The sequence below is a fragment of the Heterodontus francisci genome, chromosome 37 (assembly GCF_036365525.1).
Source record: "Heterodontus francisci isolate sHetFra1 chromosome 37, sHetFra1.hap1, whole genome shotgun sequence".
NCBI lineage: Eukaryota > Metazoa > Chordata > Chondrichthyes > Heterodontiformes > Heterodontidae > Heterodontus > Heterodontus francisci.
In genome coordinates this window covers 40,639,396-40,661,741 of record NC_090407.1, presented here as the reverse complement: position 1 = coordinate 40,661,741, position 22,346 = coordinate 40,639,396, and the positions used below count along the sequence as shown (strand labels likewise).

The 22,346-nt window shown below is 43.2% G+C and overlaps 1 protein-coding gene across 6 annotated transcripts in view; it reads right to left on the bottom strand.

Annotated features, from left to right (window-relative positions):
* The window catches only part of hspg2 (heparan sulfate proteoglycan 2), a 528,081-nt gene that overhangs the window by 91,464 nt on the left and 414,271 nt on the right, over positions 1-22,346 (bottom strand). For all 6 annotated transcript variants that reach the window (XM_068017554.1, XM_068017556.1, XM_068017557.1 and 3 more), the window contains 7 exons: positions 21,538-21,689; positions 20,250-20,379; positions 17,623-17,774; positions 13,997-14,126; positions 13,050-13,190; positions 11,011-11,145; positions 8,648-8,829 (listed from right to left, as the gene is read on the bottom strand). In XM_068017554.1, the coding sequence (XP_067873655.1) occupies positions 8,648-8,829; positions 11,011-11,145; positions 13,050-13,190; positions 13,997-14,126; positions 17,623-17,774; positions 20,250-20,379; positions 21,538-21,689 (1,022 nt within the window). The remainder of the gene's footprint in view (positions 1-8,647; positions 8,830-11,010; positions 11,146-13,049; positions 13,191-13,996; positions 14,127-17,622; positions 17,775-20,249; positions 20,380-21,537; positions 21,690-22,346) is intronic.

The window sequence follows — 22,346 nt, the reverse complement described above, 5'->3', positions numbered from 1 at the left end:
ATCATTAAAAGTAAAACAACAGAAAATGAATCTTTGTTTGTGGATCTCCCATGGAATTGCTCCCAGTGAGTTCTGACTTCAGGTAAAGCAGAGGTGGGGCTTAATTGGACCAGGTTGTGCTGACTAATTCAGTAAACATTTTAAGTTTCACATTCATCATATAATACTTCGATTTTATATTATTAATAGTTAAATAGCAAGATTGTATTCGCTCAAGTTCGGACAACTTAATACGTAAGCTGCATTAAGTATTATGAGCGTTTATCAGTATTCATAAGGTTTACTATTACTGGTAATGTTTATTCGAATTGGCAAGTTTTATTAGCATTAGTATGGTCTGTTCCCAGTAGGAAGGTTTACATAGCTGTGTAATCAAAAAAAGTATAACTTTAGTTGTAGGTAATACTAGCATTTAATAAGCACAGTAAATTCTATGATATGTAGGAATTATTCTAAATTAATTAAGAAAGTAATTAAAGTAAATTAATGAATTGCATAAGTAACAATGGCAGGACAGGTGTTATGTTGCAGCTGTGGTATGTGGGAGCTCCTGGATGCCAAGGCGATCCAAGACAAACACATCTGCAGAAAGTGTAAGCAGCTAGAGGAATTCCGGATCAGGATTATTGATCTGGAAGCTGAACTGCAAACACTGCGCAACCTAAGGGAGGGGGAGAAATACCTGAACACTTGGTTCCGGAAGACGGTCACACCTCTTAGAACAGAGTCATCTGTTTTGGTCAGTAGTGAGGGCCAGGAGGATGTCACCTTGAGTGAGGCAGGTAAAGGGACTGAGCAGACAGTATTGCAGGAGCCTCAGACTTTGCAATTGTCAAACAGGGCTTGAGGTGCTCTCAACCTGTGTGGATGAAAGTGAGGTCTGCACAGTGGATGAGCAGACTGGCCATGGCACTGTGGTACAGGAAGCCATTCAAGTGGGCAGAGCAAAAAGGAATGTAGTGGTAGTAGCGGACAGTACAGTGAGGGGGATTGACACTGTTCTGTGTAGCCGAAAGCATGAGTCCAGAAGGCTGTGTTGCCTGCCCGGTGCCAGGGCTCGGGACATCTGCTCAGGGCTGGACAGGAACTTGGAGTGGGAGGGGGAAGATCCAGTTGTCGTGGCCCATGTAGGTACCAACAACATAGGTAGGACTAGGAAAGAGGTTCTGCTTAGACAGGATGAGGAGTTAGGCACCAACTAGAAGGGCACAATCTCCAGGGTAATAATCTCTGGATTAATACCTGAGCCACGTGCCCATTGGCAGAGGGCATGTAAGATTAGTGAAATTAATACGTGGCTCAAAGACTTGCGTGGCAGTAGTGGGTTTCGGTTCGTGGGGCACTGGCATCAATACTGGGGAAAGTGGGGCCTGTACCGTTGGGACTGTCTGCACCTGAACCGTGCTGGGACTAGTCTTCTCAACAAACATATAACTAGGGAAGTAGAGAGGGCTTTAAATTAAACACGGTGGGGGGTGCGGGATCAAGCTTGGTGAGATGTAACAAACCAAGAGGTACAGTCAAGGCAGGAGAGCAGAATAGTAATATGGGAAATGAAGGACAGAGAATGGCAGGAAGGGACAGAGAGAAAAAAATCTAAGAATACACCAACAGTCAAGACAAGATGTTACAAAGGTAACAAAAAGACAAAACTAAAGGCACTGTATCTTAATGCATGTAGCATTCATAACAAAGCAGAGGAACTGATAGATCATATTTATTTACTCCAATGTGCACTAATAGCATTTCAGAGACATGGCTGCAGGATGACAAGGATTGGGTCCTGAATATTGAAGGGTATATAACATTCAAGAAGAATAGGAAGCCAGGTAAAGGTGGAGGGGTATCACTGTTAATCAAGGATGGCACTGGTGCAATAGTTAGAGATGATCTTGTTTGAGGAAATCAGGATGTAGAATCGATTTGGGTGGAGATGAGGAATAGTAGGGGAAAGAAGTCATTAGTGGGAGCAGTCTACAGGCCCCCAAACAGTAACCACAATGTAGGACAAAGTATACAAGAAGAAATATTGGGTGCTTGTGATAAAGGGACAGCAACAATCATGGGTGATTTTAATGTACATATAAACTGGAAAAATCAGATTGGCAATAGTAGCCTGGATGAGGAGTTCATGGAATGCTTTCGAGATAGTTTCTTAGACCAGCACGTTCTGGAACCAGAGAGCAGGTAATATTAGACTTGGTATTATGTAACGTGGAAAGATTAATTAATGACCTCAGAGTAAAGGCACCTCTAGGTAGCAGTGACCACAATATGATTGAATTTTACATTCAGTTTGAAAGAGAGATGGGTGGGTCAAAGACTAATATTTTAAACTGAATTAAGGGCAACTATGTGGGCATGAAAGCTGAGCTAGCTGAAGTGAACTGGGTTACTAGGCCAGGAGATAGATCAATAGAGAAGCAGTGGAAGACATTTGAGGAAATATTTCAGAAATCCAATAAGTATATTCCTACTATAAAGAAAAATTCTAAGGGGAAGACCCAACATCCGTGGTTAACTAAAGACATTAAGGAAAGCACCAAACTTAAGGAAAAAGCATATAATTGTGCAAAGAGAGTGGCAGATTGGATGATTGGTCAGAATATCAAGAACGGCAGAGAACGACTAAAGGTTAATCAGGAGAAAGAAATTAGTGTACGAGAGGAAGCTAGCTAGAAATGTAAAAACAGATATCAAGAGTTTCTACTGGTATTTAAAAAGGATAAGAGTAAGTAAAGTGAGTGTTGGTCCTCTAGAGAGTGAGAATGGGGAGTTAATAGTAGATAATAAGGAAATGGCGGATGAAATGAACAAATATTTTGCTTCTGTCTTCACTATAGGGGATACAAAAAACATTCCAGTAATAGCTATAAATCAGAAGGAAGAGAGGAACTTGGTGAAATTACAATCACCAGGGAAGCGGTACTGACCAAACTGATGGAGGTGCAGGCTGACAAGTCCCCGGGTCCTAGGGTCTTAAAAGAGGTGGCTAATGAGGTAGTAGATGCGTTGGTGTTAATTTTTCAAAATTTACTACATTCTGGAAAGGTTCCATCAGACTGGAAAGTAGCAAATATGACCCTTCTGCTCAAGACGTGGGGGGGGAGGGGGGGTTGGGGAGGCAGAAAACAGGTAACTATAGGCCAGTTAGCATGACACCAGTCATGGGGAAGGTGTTAGAATCGATCATTAAGAAGGCTATAGCTGGGCACTTAGAAAAACTCAAGGGAATCGGAAATAGTCAGCATAGTTTTGTGAAAGGGAAATCATGTTTAACCAATTTATTGGAGTTCTTTGAAGGAGTAACATGTGCTGTGGATAAAGGGGAGCCCGTTGACGTACTGCACTTGGATTTCCAGAAGGTATTTGACAAGGTGCCACATAAAAGGTTATTGCACAAAGTAGGAGCTCATGGTGTAGAGGGTAACATATTTGCATGGATAGAAGACTGGCTGGCTGGCAGAAAACAAAGAGTATGCATAAATGGGTCCTTTTCTGATTGGCAAGATGTGATGAGTGGAGTCCCACAGAGGTCTGTGCTGGGGCCTCAACTTTTTACAATCTATATCAGTGATTTAGATGAGGGGAGCAATAGCACGGTTGCTAAATTTGCAGTTGATACAAAGATAGGTAGCAAAGTATGTTGTGAAGAGGACATAAGGAGGTTGCAGACCAATATAGATAGGTTGAGCGAGTGAGCAAAAATCTGGCAGATGAGGTATTATGTGGGAAAATGTGAAGTTGTTAATTTTGCCAGGAAGAATAAAAAAGCAGAGTATTACTTAAACGGGGAATGACTGCAGAATTCCGAGGTGCAGAGGGATCTAGGTGTTCTAGTGCATCAGTTAGTATGCAGGTACAGCAAGTCATAAAGAAGGCTAATGGAATGCTATCCTTTATTACCAGAGGAATTGAAAATAAAAGTAAGGATGTTATGCTTCAGTTATACAGGTCATTGGTGAGACTACATCTTGAATACTGTGTGCAGTTTTGGTCTCCTTATTTAAAGAAGGATATGAATGTGTTGGAGGCGGTTCAGAGGAGGTTCACTAGATTGGTACCTGAAATGAGTGGGTTGTCTTATGAGGAAAGTTTCGACAGACTGGGCTTGTTTTCACTGGAGTTTAGAAGAGTGAGGGGAGACTTGATTGAAGTTTATAAGACCCTGAATGGTCTTGACAAGGTGACTGTGGAGAGGATGTTTCCTCTTGTGGGTGAGTCCAGAACTAGGGGGCACTGTTTGAAAATTAGGGGTCGTCCTTTTGGGACAGAGACGAGGAGAATTTTTTCCTCTCGGAGGGTTGTGTGACTTTGGAATTCACTGCCTCAGAAAGTGGAGGAGGAGGGGTCATTGAATATTTTTAAGATGGAGGTAAGTTGATTCCCTTGCCTAACAAGAATCTAAGATTATCGGGGGTAGATGGGAGTGTGGAATTTGAGACACTAACAGATCAGCCATGATCTTATTAAATGGCGGAGCAGGCTCCACAGGCTGAATGGCCTACTTCTGCTTCTAAATCATATGGCCGTAAAACTTTTCGAAATTGGAAAGCAGAGGATTGGAGCTAGTTGGAGCACAGACATTCCTCTCATGTTGTGCAAAACACAAAACTGAGGTACAGCAGTGCCACCAATGGTCAGATCATGTAATTACAACACAATAAGGGCTGGATTTAATGGGGCCCCGGCCTTCCCATCGCACTGCAATTAAGTTGGGGGCGGGTACAGCAGATGATGGCCTTCCCAGAGGCCAATTGAGGCCCTAAAGAGGCCTATTATCAGCCATTTAAGGGCCTCATCCTGCTACCACTGGAATTTAGCCAGCAGCAGAAGGGTTGGCAGGGTGGGGGAGAAGAGGCCTCCATCATGTGGGGAGGCCGCTTAGGAAAATGAGGTGACCTCCCAGCGGGCTTGCATGGGGTGCTGCCGGGGTTGGGGGTGGGGTCTCTACTCTAAAGAACAAAGAACAGTACAGCACAGGAACAGGCCATTCGGCCCTCCAAGCCTGCGCCGATCTTGATGCCCGTCTAAACTAAAACCTTCTGCACTGTGGGCAATCTGTGGCCCATGGAGCTCCCTTGATGGAAAACAACTCATCTCTTTGAACACCCCACCTCCCCCCCCCCACCCCCGGCACCCATCCTCCCTCCCCCCATCGCCGGGGCCTGCTGGACTGGCCCTGGTGACACGACCTCGCTTACCTAAGGTCGGGGTCTCCTGTGCTGGGCCTGGTTCCAAGGCCTCTTGTAGTACTGGCAGTGGCCACTGCTCCCGGTGGTGCTGCCGATACTACTGAGCTTCTGGCCCTCTGATTGGCCGGCAGCTCTTGGAGGCGGGGTCCCCAGCGGGGTTCCGAATGGCTGAGGCAGGGTTCCCACTGCCTATTCGGCCCAGCACCAGGAGCCCCGAGAGCTCCACGAAATCCAGCACTAAATTTGCACAGGTAGTTTCCATTCTGAATGTGGATGTGGCCAGTTAAAACAAGAAAAAAAATCAACACAAAAACCTGATAAAAACATGGCAAACAGGAAATAAGATTTTGTGGACAGAAAATGCATGCAATTGTAAGATTTTTGAAATAATCAATATTAGATTCGATAGGGATTTTAAAGTGACATCACTTCCTGTGTTCCGCATGTAATAATTGCGCATCTGCCTGGAAACTGCACTTATATATATCATATAGCTGGGTAATGCTAGACTAGAGTGTGATTTTGTTTTTAAAAATGGTTGAAAAATGTGTGGGAAAGCAACCTGGATCTGTTCTGAACCTTTAGGTGTTGTAGATGCCTTTAAGGGGAAGGTAGATAAGAAAGGAATAGAAGGATACACAAATAGGATTAAGCTGGGAGGAGATTTGTGTGCAACATAAACACCAGAACAGACTACTTGGGCCGAATGGCCTGTTACTGGGCTGTAAATTCTATGTTAATGTAATTAAAGTTCATCCACTTTCCCATTTCAAATAAATCTTCATAATTCAAAAATAAACTGGTTAAAAGGTGGGATCTTCTGCTGTTGCTTGCTTTTCTATTTCAAACAGTCTTTTCCTTGGGGACATGATTGAGGTGTACAAGATTATGAGGGGCGTTGATAGGTTAGATAGGAAGAAACTTTTTCCCTTAGCGGAGGGGTAAAGAGCCAGGGGACATAGATTTAGGGTAAGGGGCAGAAGGTTTAGAGGGGATTTGAGGAAAAATATTTTCACCCAGAGGGTGGTTGGAATCTGGAACACACTGCCTACAGAGGTGGTGGAGGCAGGAACCCTCACAACATTTAAGAAGTATTTAGATGAGCACTTGAAATGCCATAGCATACAAGGCTACGGCCAAGTGCAGGAATATGGGATTAGAATAGTTGGGTGCTGGATGGCCAGCACAGACACGATGGTCCGAAGGTCCTATTTCTGTGCTGTATAACTCTATGACTCGATGATCAGAAGAATGTTATATCGGCAAACGGTTTACAAATTCCATGTGTAACTCCCTCCCTGAGGGTACAGCTCAAGCTGTTTGTCTATAACTGAAAGCAGCCTGAGAGCACTAATCCGTTTACCGATTTTGTGCCAGTATTTGGGGCTCGGCATTATCTGGAGAAGTACATGTATGAGCATTTGCTGTGTGTGATGAACATACATGAACACCTGCATTGTATTAGCCCAAGCTTGTTGATTTTATAATTCTCCCTAATTTAGAAATAAATGTTACCAGGTGTTTTGGCCTGGAAACAATTAAATTCTGGATCATAAATTTTATGCGTATTATTACGGTCAAGTGAGGAGGGGTTGAAGGGCTTCCCTCTGGACCACAACAGGTTTAATTCTTTCTTAAAGTGGATGTACTGGCTAATTCAGGAGGGGTTTGATTACTTACTTGCTATGATCATAACAAGAACCAATCGGATAGGTTTTCTTGAGTTAACAAAGAAAGAAGTTAACTTTATTGTACCTAAACCGACCTAATAAAATAATAAACAACGCGCCAACTTTTATTCTCACACACACACACACACACAAATAGGTTACAGAGTGGAGAAAGGTAGATTGGTTGAGTTAAGAGTCCATAAAAAAGGGATACAATCTGTGAAGTTTGGTGATTTGGTTGACTTCTCGTTGAATTCAGTGATCCTAAGGCTTTAGTTTGAAGAGCCTGGTTCAGTGAGTCTCTTAGAGATAGCAATGTGGATGATTTCCTCCAACAGGGTTTCTGATTATAGCTGGAGTATGCAAAGGTGGTCAATCAACAAGCAGGATTTGAAAGCTTTCAAGCTGGAATGGAGAGAGAGACAGAGAGAGAGGGACCCCCACTTAGGTTCTGCACATGTCAGAGTCTAGTTGCTTCTCCTCTGCTGCAGAGGAAACACCAGCTTAAAAACCACAGATGGGGAGGGGCTAGTCACATGACAGTCACTGATTCAAACACAGCAGTTAGCAGTATTTCTTCTTCTTGCTGAGAGAACAGGAAGTTCCTTTAAACCTCCTGTGTCTTGGTTCTTGCTGGGCACTTAGCAGACATTTCCTCTCCCTCCTCACAGTCCTTTGCAATGTAGGACACAGTGTAGCAAACTAGGTGATCATCTTAAACTGAAAGGATGACTTTACTGGCAGCTTGTCCTTTAAAAATGTCTTTTAAAAATATAAATTCAGATTTCCAGTCAGTGGATTAAAGGAAATTAACATTCAACAAAACACACTGGCGTAACATATGTTAATTAAGCAGTGGCATGTAGCACAAGGCTGAGTTTAATCCAGTGTCACCTCTCTAAGATCATTGCTCACCCAGGGCACTACCCTTCAGTGAATGGATAACACAGCAACAATTTCAGACTGCAAGGGGTGTGATCCATTTACAGAAACTGTCATTGAATGAGAAAATGATGCAAAACCACAACGAGTGCATTGATAGCATTGTCATTGGATCAAAATCCTGGAACTTCCCCTTGTAATTTGAAATTGTTGCATTGTTACCCTTTCACTGAAAGGTAATGCCCTGGGGTTAACAATGATCTGAAAGAGGCGTCACTGGATTAAATGCAGCCTTGTGCTACACATCAATGCTTAATTAGCATACGCATAAAATATATGATCCAGAATGTAATTGTTTCCAGGCTAAAACACCTGGTAGCATTTATTTATAAATTGAGAATTGTAAAATCAACAAGCTTGTGCTAATACAAATCAGATGTTCATGTACGTTAATCACACACAGAAATTGCTCTCACATGTACTTCTCCAAGTAATGCAGAGTCCCAAATACTGGCACAATATCAGTAATCAAATTAGTGCTCTCAGGTTGCTTTCAGTTGTAGATTATCTCAAGCTGTACCCTCAGGGAAGGAGTTGCACATGGAATTTGTAAACTACTAGCATTGTACGTTCACAACATGGACTGCAGTGGTCCACAAAGGTGGCACACCTCCACCATCTCGGGCCCCTAGGGATGGGCAATGCCAGTCCTGCCAGCAATACTCACATGCCGGGAATGAATAAAATCAATAATAAATGACATCAGCTGGCATATAACCTAAGGGAGCCATCACCACATTGGACATTTTGACTATCACAACCAAGATGTTCTACGGCCAATCAGCTCTCTGGTTTAAATTTCTCACAACGTTGGTACAGGAGACAATGAGTGTCACTCACCGTCAGGATGGGATTGCCTTCCCTCAGCAGCTGTTTCCCCAAGTTGTTCCTTTGCCTGCTGTTAATCCTACGCCAACTGATTGTAGGCTGAGGCTCGCCCATACCAATACATTCCAGGGTAACGGAATTGCCCACACCCAGCCTGACCGGACCTCTGGGGGAGACGGAGACAGTGGGAGGTCCTAGTAGCAAAGAAGAAAACAAAGACATCCGCTGATGAAACACAAACATAGAGTGAACGATATACACTGACGTTATGGATTACTTTATTCAATCCAAGAAGGCTATGCAAGATTCCCACTCAAATGACCATTGAATCCAGAAACAGCATTCAATTTATCGAGTACTTGTTGAAATAATAAGTTAAGATATGTAACTGGCTATGACTTTAAAGCACAACTGGATGAATGTCCATTGCCATCCTTATGGGCAAAATAAATGCCTCACTGCTCTGAATAGACAGCCACTAATGTCGAGCTTTGGGTGACAAGTCAGATGGCTGAACTGACAATAAGAGATTGCCCAATTTTCATATCGTGCCTTTCACGCCCTCAGGACATCCCAAAGCACTTCAGATCCAATGAATTACTTATTGAAGTGCAGTCACTGTTGTAAAGTAGGATAACATGGCAGTCAAGTTATACATAGCAAGGTCCCACAAACAGCGAAGAGATAACTGTTTTATTGGTAATGAGTGATGGATAAATGTTGGCTAGAACCCTGGGAGAACTCCACTATCCTTCTTTGTAATGTGCAGTGGCATCTTTCATGTCCACCTGAGGGGGCAGCCAGGGTCTTGGTTTGACATATCATCCAAAGAATGGAATCTCTGACAGCGCAGTTAGGTTAGGCCACACTTAGGATATTGCGTGCAATTCTGGTCGCCACACTACCAGAAGGACATGGAGGCTTTGGAGAGGGTACAGAAGAGGTTTACCAGGATGTTGCCTGGTCTGGTCTTAGCTATGAGGAGAGGTTGGAAAAACTCGGATTGTTTTCACTGGAACGACGGAAGTGGAGGGGCGACATGATAGAGGTTTACAAAGTTATAAGTGGCATGGACAGAGTGGATAGTCAGAAGCTTTTTCCCAGGGTGGAAGAGTCAGTTACTAGGGGACATAGGTTTAAGGTGAGAGGGGCAAAGTTTAGAGGGGATGTGCGAGGCAAGTTTTTTTTACACAGAGGGTGGTGAACGCCTGGAACTTGTTGCCGAGGGAGGTGGCGGAAGCAGGTACGATAGAGACGTTTAAGAGGCATCTTGACAAATACATGAATAGGATGGGAATAGAGGGATACGGACCCCGGAAGTGCAGAAGGTTTTAGTTTAGGCAGGCATCAAGATCGGCGCAGGCTTGGAGGGCCGAATGGCCTGTTCCTGTGCTGTACTGTTCTTTGTTCTTTGCAACACTCCCTTAGTACTGTATTGGAGTGTCAACCTGGATTATGTGTCCAAGTCCTGGGCTGGGGTTTGAACCCACAGCTTGTTGACTCAGAGGCAAGTGTGCTACCAACTGAGCCAAGGCTGCCACAAGACTACGATGTGGGCAGTGCCACTGAATTAAGACCAATAAACCAATGTTACCCCTGTCTTTGGGGGGGGGGGGGGGTGTCTAGAACTAGGGGACAGTCTCAGAATAAGAGGGAGGCCATTTAGGATGGGGATGAGCTTGTATTTCTTCACTCAGAAGGTGGTGAATCTTTGGAATTCTCCACCCCAGAGGGCAGTGGAGGCTCAGTCATTGAGTATGTTCAAGACAAAGATCGATAGATTTCAGATATCAAAGGCATCAAGGACATGGGGATGGTGCAGGAAAATGGTGTTGAGGTAGAAGATCAGCCATGACCTAGTTGAATGGTGGAGCAGGCTCGAGGGGCCGAATGGCCTACTCCTGTTCCTATTTCCTATGTTCCTAAACATGTTAGGTTGGTTTTGACTTTGCTGAAACATACCTTTAGTTATGAATGAATGAATTTAAGCCAGAAGCATTTTGAACTGAAAGTAAGAATGATTTATTTTAGTTGGAAGAGTTGTGTGTGGAAAGAGAATTCATGGAGAGAGGTGAGGATAAAGCTACAATACTTTGGTCATGTGGCGCAAAGAATTATCAATGAAATGCCAAATATTCTTCTAGAAGACATAAAAGAAGTGAAAAGAGCAAGTGGTTGCAATATGAACAATCTACCCAGGACAGAAACCTTAGGAGAAAATCCACAAAACATACATCATCTCACCAGGAGAGAGGAACGTTGAGAACTGGGCAATATTCAATGCCAAGAGCTGGTGACAGAATGCAGAGATAGCTGGGTAAATGGTGTTTACAGAGATGAGCCTTACTACAGATTGCTGCTTTATAAGTTTGTACCTTGTACAACCAGGGTCATTATGCTGAACACTAATCCAAACCGATTATGAGCCATACATTTGTACTGGCCTTGGTCACGTTGGCGAGCTCTAGTGATTGTCATCACAGAGCCATCACTGCTGATCTTCACATTGTCTGAAACACAAGACGAGCAGATAAAGATTTTAAAAGTCTTTCATGTAGCTATTGCAATAATTCAAACGTGTTCTGTGCTTGCTGCACAAGTGCCCGCAATGTAAAGACTGACATGTACAGTTTTGAACAGTGAAGGGAAATACCAAGGCTACATCAATTCTACTGCTAACAGGTTGTTGCTGCTTTTATTACTCCATATTTACTGCTGTGAGTCTAGTATCAATATGTTATGAATGCTGGACTTTGTAGAATGGTTGTGTTTTAAAAACTGCGATCTTTTTAAAGAAACGTGACCTCTTACAAAATCTGCCCGGAGACAAGCCAGGGGTCTTGGTTACCATGAGAACAAGGAACACAGATCAAAGACCCTTTTGAAAGTAGGGTGCAAAGTTTTAAAACCTGATGGACAATGGGTTTCATTCTTCCAGAGTCTCAGATCCTAAACAGGGAGCCAGGGGCTCTGAAAATGCAGACTTGAGTTGTAATTTTTAACATTTGGAAACAAAAGAAGGCTCAGGTGGTTTTGTTAGAGTACTAAAGCTCACAATAACCCAACACCTATTTAAATTCAGTGGGACATCCCAAATACAGACTGTCTTTTTGACATAGCAAGGATCAAAATTTAATGCCGAATCATGTTCCCTGATTTCCATGTTTCAAACTTGAAGAAATGCTTGGTTATTAAGTTTACCCAATAGAGATCGAAGTGGAAGGTAACTTTCAGATTAATAATTAAAACATGATGAAGTGGATCACTCCTCCTAAACAAATAAAGTTCTGGCATTAAATTTGACAGCCAGAACTAGCGCCGCACATTGACTTGGGGTGGTTTGGTGACGTAGCTTGTCAGGAATACAGTGTGATGCACACTTACGCCTGTTTCCAGTCATGACTTTCTACGCAGTAAAATAAAGCTTCAGACTTACAAAGTTCAAGCATGGACACAAAATGGCAGCACAGGATTCCTGCAAACAGGCATAAATGCTGGAATGAGAACTTCATTACTCAGTTGGTCTACTTTTGTGGGGAATTCTGGGGACCAATTGCTGCTCTTGTGCACCTATTAGCAGCTGGTTGCTGGCAGGCACTGACACAGGACCTGGGTACAGTTTACAGACTAGCTATCCTTGCAGAGTACATTGTGTGGCTATAGAGAGAATAATGGGAACAAGGAAAAGTACAGTCCTCACCACCTACAACAGTTGAGTTGGTTCTAATGTTGAATGGTTTATCCTTCAAAGTGTTCTTTTTGAAGTCCATTAATCTCTCCTGCTGATGGCTATCCTTGAACCATCTGGTATTAATCAGGTACATGTGCGGTGCTGCTTGGACTTAATGCTTTTGAACTTCGACCCACTCATACTGTTCTCTGCTTTAATGTACGCCATAGTTACTGTGTAACATTCTGCATGATTCTCACACTGACAGGACTCAGCAGAAAACCACAAACTCCTCACTTGTGCTTCCATGCTGATGTTGTCCATAGAGGTCACTCAACAACCCTGTGTGGCTTCAGGGACGTGTAGTAAGTACAAGAGATGTGAGCTACTTATGGGACACCTGCGTTTGCCTCAAATTGTCTGTGTGCTTAACATGCTGAAAACAGTGACTCTAATTGACAGTGACAGTAACAGCAATTTGCATCATTTGTCCTATTTAAACATGGGCAGTTTAAGTGGTGGGGATTTTATATGAAAAGGTCCTGTTGAAAAATGCAATCAAATGGCCATCCATGGAGTCCCCATATAAACACATTTCAGGCAACGTCCTAAAAGGTGCAACCTGTTAACAAGCTCCAACTCTGCTATTAGGTATCCAGCATTTTACATTCAGTTGTGTTCTATCATCCATCCTCGTTTCCAGCTCACTACAAAAGGCGGTGGTAAATCAGGGTTTCAGCATACCGTGTTGTGGTTCATTAGGTGTTTTCCACTCGATGCTGAATGGCCGGGCTCCCTTAATAACTTGACAGCTGAAGGTTGCATCACCACCCTGGATTACGGTAACATCCCGTGGCCCAGTGTTTATAACAGGTAACTGTTCCCCTACAGTACAATACGAAAGATTAAAATTAATTGGTAGGTAACCAGGCAAGGAATAGTTTACATCTTTCTACAATAACTTAATTATATTGTATGTTGTCAAAATAATTAAGAGGTTGCATTTGTAAAGTGCCTTCCACAACCCATGACATCCCAAAGCACTTTACAGTCAATTATGTCGTGTTGAAAGCTCCCGGAGTGGGGCTTGAACCACAAACTTCTGACTCAGAGCTAAACATGCTACCACTAAGCCAGAGGTAACTGCAGCCGGTGTGCTCTCCGGCTGAGCACTAATTGCTTTGCAGTATTTTGCCCACTATGGATGTTAAATTAACTAGTCTATAATTTTCTGGCTCTAGCTTCAGTCCTTCTTGAACATTAGATGAAAGATTCTCCAGTTTCCAAGGACCTTCAAATATTAATCAAAGCCCTTCTACTTACTCCAGGATTCCCAGGTTAAAATCAATCATAGTTTTAACCTGAACCTCCTATAATTCTGTCATGTTATAAAACTCTCAATGTACTGAGGCTACTGAAACTTGTTCCAAAAATGTTCATATAAGTTGTAGACCATTCTCGACTGTATAACATTGACTACACTTCAAAAGTTCTTCATTGGCTGGGACGCGCTTTGAAATGTCCTGAGGTTCTGCAAGGTGTTATAGAAATGAATGTTCTCTTTTCTTTCATCCGTAAAGGAACACTTCTTAAATACACAAAATCCACCGCTCCCATGTAAACATGAAACTGGGGCAAGACAGTAAGGCAAATAGTAACATTAAAAGATGAAGAATGGCTGGGTTACATACTGAATGTTGTGGAGGTGACTGAGACCGAGAATTTAAGTTGCTGCATGCCAAAGATATTTTCAGCGCGGCAGATGTAATCCCCACCGTCATCAGGAGTGACCTGCAGGATTCGCAGCACAGGGCCCTCCACCTACAACATCAACAGGAGAATTACAAGGTTTTGTCATTTAAACAACTGTTTTTAGCGCTGCCACGCATAACACAGCCCCATCAAGTGGAGGCAAGATTCTCAGAATATTGTGTTGACATCCAGTGGGGTGCTCGCGTCTGACAGGAGTGTAGCGATTGCTCATCATATGTAGCCATTCATTCCAGGGATCGAGAGTCAGGGTAATGATCTGTCCACATTAAAGTGGGCTCCATTATGGAAAGAACTAAAAGTATAATCTGCTGTTTGTAAAAGCAGTGGAAGAAAGGTTGCCTTATGTGCCACTGAGCACAGTAGAGATGATGATGATTTATAGCACAAAACTGCCACTTGTGGGAGATAATAGTAAGTTACTGTCCCATTACTGTCTGAAGTGCCTTGGCTGTAGGTGCTCAGCACTGGTCAGGAACAAGTGCTACAAGAAAGGGGCGTTAAATAAAAATGTTGAATTTTCTTCATGGGTGAACCTTTCCTTCCAAAATGGCCACCCATCGTTGCAAAACGCCGATTAGATTAGATTAGAGATACAGCACTGAAACAGGCCCTTCGGCCCACTGAGTCTGTGCCGAACATCAACCACCCATTTATACTAATCCTACACTAATCCCATATTCCTACCAAACATCCCCACCTGTCGCTACATTTCCCTGCCACCTACCTATACTGGTGACAATTTATAATGGCCAATTTACCCATCAACCTGCAAGTCTTTTGGCTTGTGGGAGGAAACCGGAGCACCCGGAGAAAACCCACGCAGCCACAGGGAGAACTTGCAAACTCCACACAGGCAGTACCCGGAATTGAACCCGGGTCCCTGGAGCTGTGAGGCTGAGGTGCTAACCACTGCGCCACTATGCCGCCCATTGCCTCTCTAGAGCAATGCATCAATGGAGTCCCTGCGCCCCCAAAAACAGCCAGCGGCTCTTTACTAGCTGCTGGTGCCCAACATGCTGGCAGCTGATCCCCAATGCGAGATCAGCACCTTTGGACACAGGTAGGGCCAGTGCACAACTTCCCAGAGGCTCTACATTGTATCATCAGTGATTGGACAGCACTATGTGCCCTGTGAAAGAATGTTTGAAGTTTCCTTGTGTTGACTACATAACTGGGGGGAGAAACCAGCTTTGTTACCATTCCCAATAACCCCTGGTATAATATGTGCAGGTAGACGCTGGGAATGGGCACACCAATGATCCTCAGTTTAAAGTGGTCTTATCTGTCTTTATAAAAAACTTACCCATCTCCAGCCCCTGGAGAAGTGAGTCCGAAACAAACTTGTAAACAAAGCAGCATTTTTAGTCTTTTTAAAAAAAAAAACTAATATTTTAATTGTTCCAACGATAGTTTTTTGTGAATAGATAAGCCACATGGCTGGCTCTGGGCCAAACAAACCACAAGGGCGCCAAGATTCAATCTGCGGCATGTATTTGATTAACCAACCTGGTCAAGGTTACGAGTGATGTCAGGAGATATTTACACTGGCTCCCCATCCTGGTTGCTATGAGGGCCCCACTCATCGTTGAACAGCTGGCAAACATTAATTACTTGGGCTAACACCAGAAAGAATAGCCACTGGGAGAGAAACCCAAGGGCTGACAAGCCTCATGAAAGCATATCCCAGTCAGACTCATTGACCCGAAGAGAAGAGAAAGGCGAAGATTATTGTGAAGCAGTTATAAATGGGAGGACGCCTCATGCCCTTGCACAAACAAGCCCAACAAACTGAAGTAGCGTATGCAACTGATTCATTTCTCTACTTGCACTGACTGCTCATTAGCATAATAAAAGATAGGCATCCCTTCCTCGGCTAATTTACAGCTGACGTAACTACCCAAATGTGGCATTTTTGTTACATTTATACCTATGTTTACACCAGGGGCGAGTATAATTAGTGACACAAGACTTTACTCTTTTAATATATACATATTGGTGAATAGAAATAACTTCCCCCTTTCTTGTACGGTCACGTAGTTTGGAAAACTGAATCTGGTAGGAATCAACATTTTGGATATAAAAAGGGAATAGATTTTTTTAAAAAAAGGTACTGGTTATTCCAAGTGACTTATTACTTTTGAGAGTCCACTGAACAATTGCTGTACTTTTCCCGTTTAAAAATGCACACATAAGCAGGAATAGAATTGTAACATCTTTTAATGACAGGTAACTTAATTAGACTGAAAATGATACTGCCATTTTACTTGGCAACATTTTAATTTCCCTTTGGAAACCATTTCTTCCTGGAAGCAAGCTGTTTGCCAGCTCGAAATCCTGATTGACCCTGAGCTGAGCTTTCAAGCTCTATATTCCATACATTATCAGAGCCTTTCATCTGCCTGACATTCCCTGCTTCCATTGCCACTGCAATCCTACAGGCCTTTGTCACGACCACACTATTCCAATGTCTTCCTAGCAGGTCTTTGTAAACTTCCAACCTGCTCAAAACAACATCCACCTCACCCCTTTCCATATTTGCTGGCCTTCACTGATTCTCAACATGGTCAACTTAAAACACCTATCCTTATCCTTAAACCTCTTACAGTCTCACCTCCAACCCCTGTCCCTAACATCTACAACTCCTCCAGCCTTAGAACTCTGCTCAAACACTTTGCTCCTTCAAACTTGCCCTTCTGTTCCTCATCCCTTTTTTTATGCCCCATCATTAGTGACAAAGCCTTGCGCTGCCTCTGTCCTACTATGGAACTCTCTCCCTATGTCTTTATGACTCTTTGGCTATAAAAAGCCTCTCAAAACCCATTATTTTCACCGAGTTTTCAGTCACTCTTCGTAATCTCTCTTTATCTGGCTCAGCATTCAATTTCTCATGCTCATTAGTGAAGTGCCTTCAGACGTTTAGTTATATTATGGAATACAAAAATACATAAGGTCCCAGAAACTTTCCATAACTCTGATCTTTGGTCTCACTCGTTCCCGGAATGTAGTTCCAAGTATATACAAACAAGCTCCCATCCATAACTGAGACTGGAGGTTAGGACGAGTGCAGCCTGCACCTGCTTTCTTATACGAGTTTGTGCTTTGGAACACTCAAGTAACCTTCCCTCAATCTAACTGCATACGGACCCTTGTTCTGGAGGTTTCTCAGTGACGTTTCGAGAGCAGATACCAGAGTTTATAGATCAAGTAACAAGAAACATACAACTATTTAAAAAGAGGGAAATGAGGAATATAAAGGGAAGCAGCTGTGAATGCAGAGCTTCAGTTACATTTATTGACTTAGATCATAATGAGATACATAGTCTGACACCCAGTCCCAAACTGGCACAAAAATTCAAGGTGGGACATGCACAGGTCAGTACTGTCGTGAGCTACAGCAATAGTGAGGGGGATTTGGGGAACGTAATTTTATTTGGTGTGTTCCTGAAAACTGTCTTTATAGCAACCCTTCCAATTTAATTTTCCTTACATATGTCCATACAAAATAATCCAGAAAATGTGGTGTTATTCCACCATAATTACATACCTGATGATTGGCTGTTAGATAACCATCTGCTTTGTACCATGTGATCATGGGTTCCGGTTGACCTGTGACCTGGCAGTGTAACTCCAGCATTTGTCCCTCTGTTACCGAGGTAGGGGTGGGTTGAACTCTCACTATCGGTGCACCTTCTTGTGCTATGGGCAGTTTGGAGATCAGAAGAGGCTTTAATAAGACAGATCCCAAAAATCTGGGCACTACAGAGGCTGCCATTGCCTGAATTCCACATTGGTATTGCTTGTATTGATGTTGTTCATTAACAGTTTGCATAATATCAAGGGGTGCAATCTAATTAGTGGCAGCGATCTTACAAAATGTTTTTAATATGTAACCTCTGAACTCTCTCAGGTACACTAATGTTCTTTTGAAGGTTACAAACCCTAAACTGGACACAACTGGGTAAATTCAGGAAGGCTGCATTCCAGCTCTCCTTGGGAGTCTGGGTCAGAGAGGGCAATTTACATTCTCAGAGCAGCTCTGCGACCTGCCGAGTCAGGAGTAAAGCATTGCTGAATTTACCCTCATATGCCAAATGTTGCTGCACCTGTGATCTATACAAGTCGAGACTAAATTCTTTCCACTTTATAGTTAATTAAATGTGGCAAGAGACAGGTTCTAGTATTTGATAAGTTCTTATGTTATAGACAAAAATAAAGAGTAAACAATAAAATATCTTCTATTAATCCCAACTCTTCTAAACTTGTCTTAAACAAATATCTCTCAGGATTTAGCCTCTCCTACCCTGCTTGGCGTGTTGGTCCAAAAAAGTTAGTATTCTTTTGAACAACAAAATTCTTCTTGAAGTCTACTTTAAAACTATTATCACCAATTTAAATTTATAATCTCTGGTGTTGACTGTGTTCAAGTGGTCAACTCTTTAAATGTTGTTTGACAAGGTTTAGACAGCCCTCTCCTCTCCTCCAGCACCATCAAACACAGACAAACTGATCATTCATCTTCATCAGTTCTGATGAACGGTCACAGACCTGAAATTTTAACTCTACTTCTCTCTCCACAGATACTGCCAGACCTGCTGTGTATTTCCAGCATGTTCTGTTTTTTATTTCAGACTTCCAGCATCTGCAGTATTTTGCTTTTATTTATGATCATTCATCTTGTTGCTGTTTGTGAAATCTTGCTGTGGATGAGGTGGATTATTAGGGACATGAAATCAAGGCACTTAGAAAATCATATGATTGGGCAGAGTCAACACTGATTGTTATGAAGGGAAATCATGTTTGAAAGATCCATTAGAGTTTTTTTTTGAGCTTGTAGCCAGCAAGGTAGATAAGGAGGAACCAGTGGATGTAGTGTATTTAGATTCTCAAGCATTCTATGAAGTGCCACACGAGGTTATTACACAAAATGAGGGCTCATGAGATTGGGAGTAATATATTGGCATGGAATGAGAACAGAGTAGGGATCAATGGATCATTTTCAGGTTGGCAGGCTGCAACTAATGGGGCACCCAAAGGAACAGGGTTTGGGCCTCAATAATTTACAATCTAGATCAATGACATAGATGAGGGGACCAAGTTTAAAGTTTGCTGACGATACAAAGTTAGATGGGGAAGTAAGCTGTGAGGAGGATGCAAAGAGTCTGCAAAGACTGGTTCAGTGAGTGACAAGTACGGTGTACAGTTTTGGTTTACTTATTTAAGGAAGGATATACTTGCTCCTATTTTCTTATGAGGGGATTGTCATATTGCTTATATAACTCCAATTCCAAGAGCAATTTGAGATATTTCGGAGGGGTGATCTGGAGTGAATAATATATAATTGCATACATATTCCTCTCTTTCTGCCATTTAAAAACAACCACTGGGGGCCAGAATCGTGATGACGATGTGCCCATTTTTCAAGCATAAAATGATGCCAGTACGGGGAGCAGTGTGCGCGCTCATTATCCCAGCACGGGGAGCAGTGTGTGCGCTCATTATCCCGGCACGGGGAGCAGTGTGTGCGCTCATTATCCCAGTACGGGGAGCAGTGTGTGCGCTCATTATCCCAGCACGGGGAGCAGTGTGTGCGCTCATTATCCCGGCATGGGGAGCAGCGTGCGCGCGCTCATTACATGCCAGAAGTGTATTGCCGCCATATTGGCAAAGAGACAGAAAGATGTGTCAAGGGCCGATGTTCCCTCTTAGCTGCGTGAATGCACAGCAACCTAAAAGTCCACACGCAGGCTGTGCATAAGTCAGTCCCTTTAAGTTACCGCACATGCATAGCTGCATAAAAAGTTTAAAGAGGCTGAGCACTTAAATAAATCATCTGCGCACTCTAAGGAAGAATTAGAGGGTACCTTGTCTAGGTGCCATGCCTGAAACAGCCATCAGTCCTTTGGCATTTGAAATAGGGGGCTTAACATCTTTTGAGGCCCTTTGCAATAATGGGATGCCCTGAATGCAGCTGGCACTAATATAACTCCTACCTACCTAGGTGCACATTCATTCTTCCCAGGTCCATTACCTGACAATTAAAATCTTCTTAAATAGCACACAAAATCTCGTTGTTCAATTTCAATTCGAGACCATAATAACAAAGGCAGTGGTAAGATTAAAACAGGGTGGAAATAATGAAACATACAGAACAAGAATGACTGAGTTACATACAGAACGGAGTGGAAGTGACCGAGACAGAGAACTTGACTTCACGCGTTGCAACAACATTTTCTGCGCGGCAGATGTAATCCCCGACGTCGGCAGGAGTCATATGAAGGATGCGCAGCACAGGGCCCTGCACCTAGAGCAACAACAGGAAAATCACAGCCTCCTTTACTTACACTCTCCCAGGCTGCTTTCAGCATTCACAAATATACAGACAACTACAACACAGAGCCACTACTCAGGAGGAGTAAGGACTGTTTTTAATCTTCAGGTACAATGGTTTAAGCTATGTATCAACTCAAGCGGAGGCTTGAGGGGCTGAACGCCCAACTCCTGTTCCTATATAAAAAGCACGCAATTCTCTGCTCGAAGATTAATTAATTAGTCACAACTCCAGGTGCAAACTTGAGTGGGTCCGTGGATGACACTAGTGGTAAGAGAGGAAAGTTGCAGGGAGGTGTAATTTAAAGGGAAGGGTAACAAATTAAAGGGGTTAGCAGGGAGTGGGGCTAAATTCCAAAATCTTTTGAAGAACCTGAAAAGGATCTCAACTCAGTGACCTTTTCCAAGGCTGTGCTGATGCAAGATTAGGAAGTATCAGACAGCCGCAGAACTCAAGGTCGTGTTGCATGAGCTGCTCACAAGGAGGGCTTCCCTCTGAGCTGGTGAAGGGCACCATCCCAAAGATCCATACTGCACCATGCGTACAAAGAGAGTGCAAACAAGTTTTGGGCTTCAGGTGACTATTACTGCCCCAGCACCTCAAGCCCTCTGTTGCAAGGGTGACACAGGTATCCCATATGGGAAATGGTGCAACTTTGCAACTGCTGCTTCATTGACCCAGAACTTGAGAAGTTAGGTTCCCCGCACATCAGTTCTAGCTAGATGGCATCTTGGCATCTTCCTGGTCACCCTGCTGCCTTCTTTTGTGTGGCAGTTATATAAAGCATGGGCATGCAATAATTGGGGCGCTTCTGAATAACTTTCCACCATTGCAGTTCACATCTCAGGGGGAGGTCAACCATGGATCAGCTGAAAACATCTCCTTTTGGTAGAGGAGCACCCTTCAAAATAACACCTGCCGAAGTAAAAAGAATAACCACTTGGTGCCAATGTTTGAGGGTGAGGTGGGTCGGGGAGGGGGAGTGGAAACACTATTTCATGTTTTCGTACAAATATCCCTTCCTTCCACTGCAGTGACAAGTTAAACTTTAGATCCCACAGTTAATTATGTCGATATAAAATAATTCCCCATGAAAGTAAAATCCAGGGTTGTTGCACCACTTTCACCTACCTGGTGATTGGTTGTTAGAGAGCCAGCTGCCCTGTACCATGTGACCCTGGGTTCCGGCTGCCCTGTGACCTGACAGCGTAACTCCAGCATTTCTCCCTCCCTAATAGAGGTGGGAGAGGCATGAATCTTCACTGTCGGGGCGGTTCCTTGTGCTGCGGGGAAGGTGGAGACCAGAAGAGATTTTGTGAGACAAATAGATCGGAAGTAGACAATAGTGAGGGCTGTTACTTCTGGAATCTCAGATATGTTTCTTGGCCCGTAACATGGGCAATCTTTCTCTCCTCTGCTTTTCATGGTCACCTCCAATCACAAGATGCTTCACTTGACCTCCTCCTCCTCATCCCTTTTCCCATTTTCCTGGTTCTTCAGGTGATCTGGGCCCTACAGCCGCTAACTTGCCATTAGTGGTAATCATCCTCTAAAGGCCCACATGGGAATTCATACCAAAGACCTTCAGGAATCCCAAGTAAACAGTATCCTTTGGAAAGCTCCCATGCACTATTTTAATAGCACACAACAGCTACCTTTACTTCTCATAAAACCAGAGTGATGAGTGAGGGAGAAGCAATTGATTTTGTATCCCGAGATTATGTTTATGGATTCTATTCTTTAGGGTAGGACTGTAAATGTAGAACACATGAAGCTCTTGAACATTTTACCCCTTTAATATTAGGTTAACTGGTCTACAACGTTGCCTGTATCCTCTGCTAATAGTCTCAGGTTATAAAACTCTCTTGATTATAACACTTGTTTCCCGATGCTGGAGGGTGTGGAAGTTAAAGAGCACTTCTCTAACAATACAAGAAATC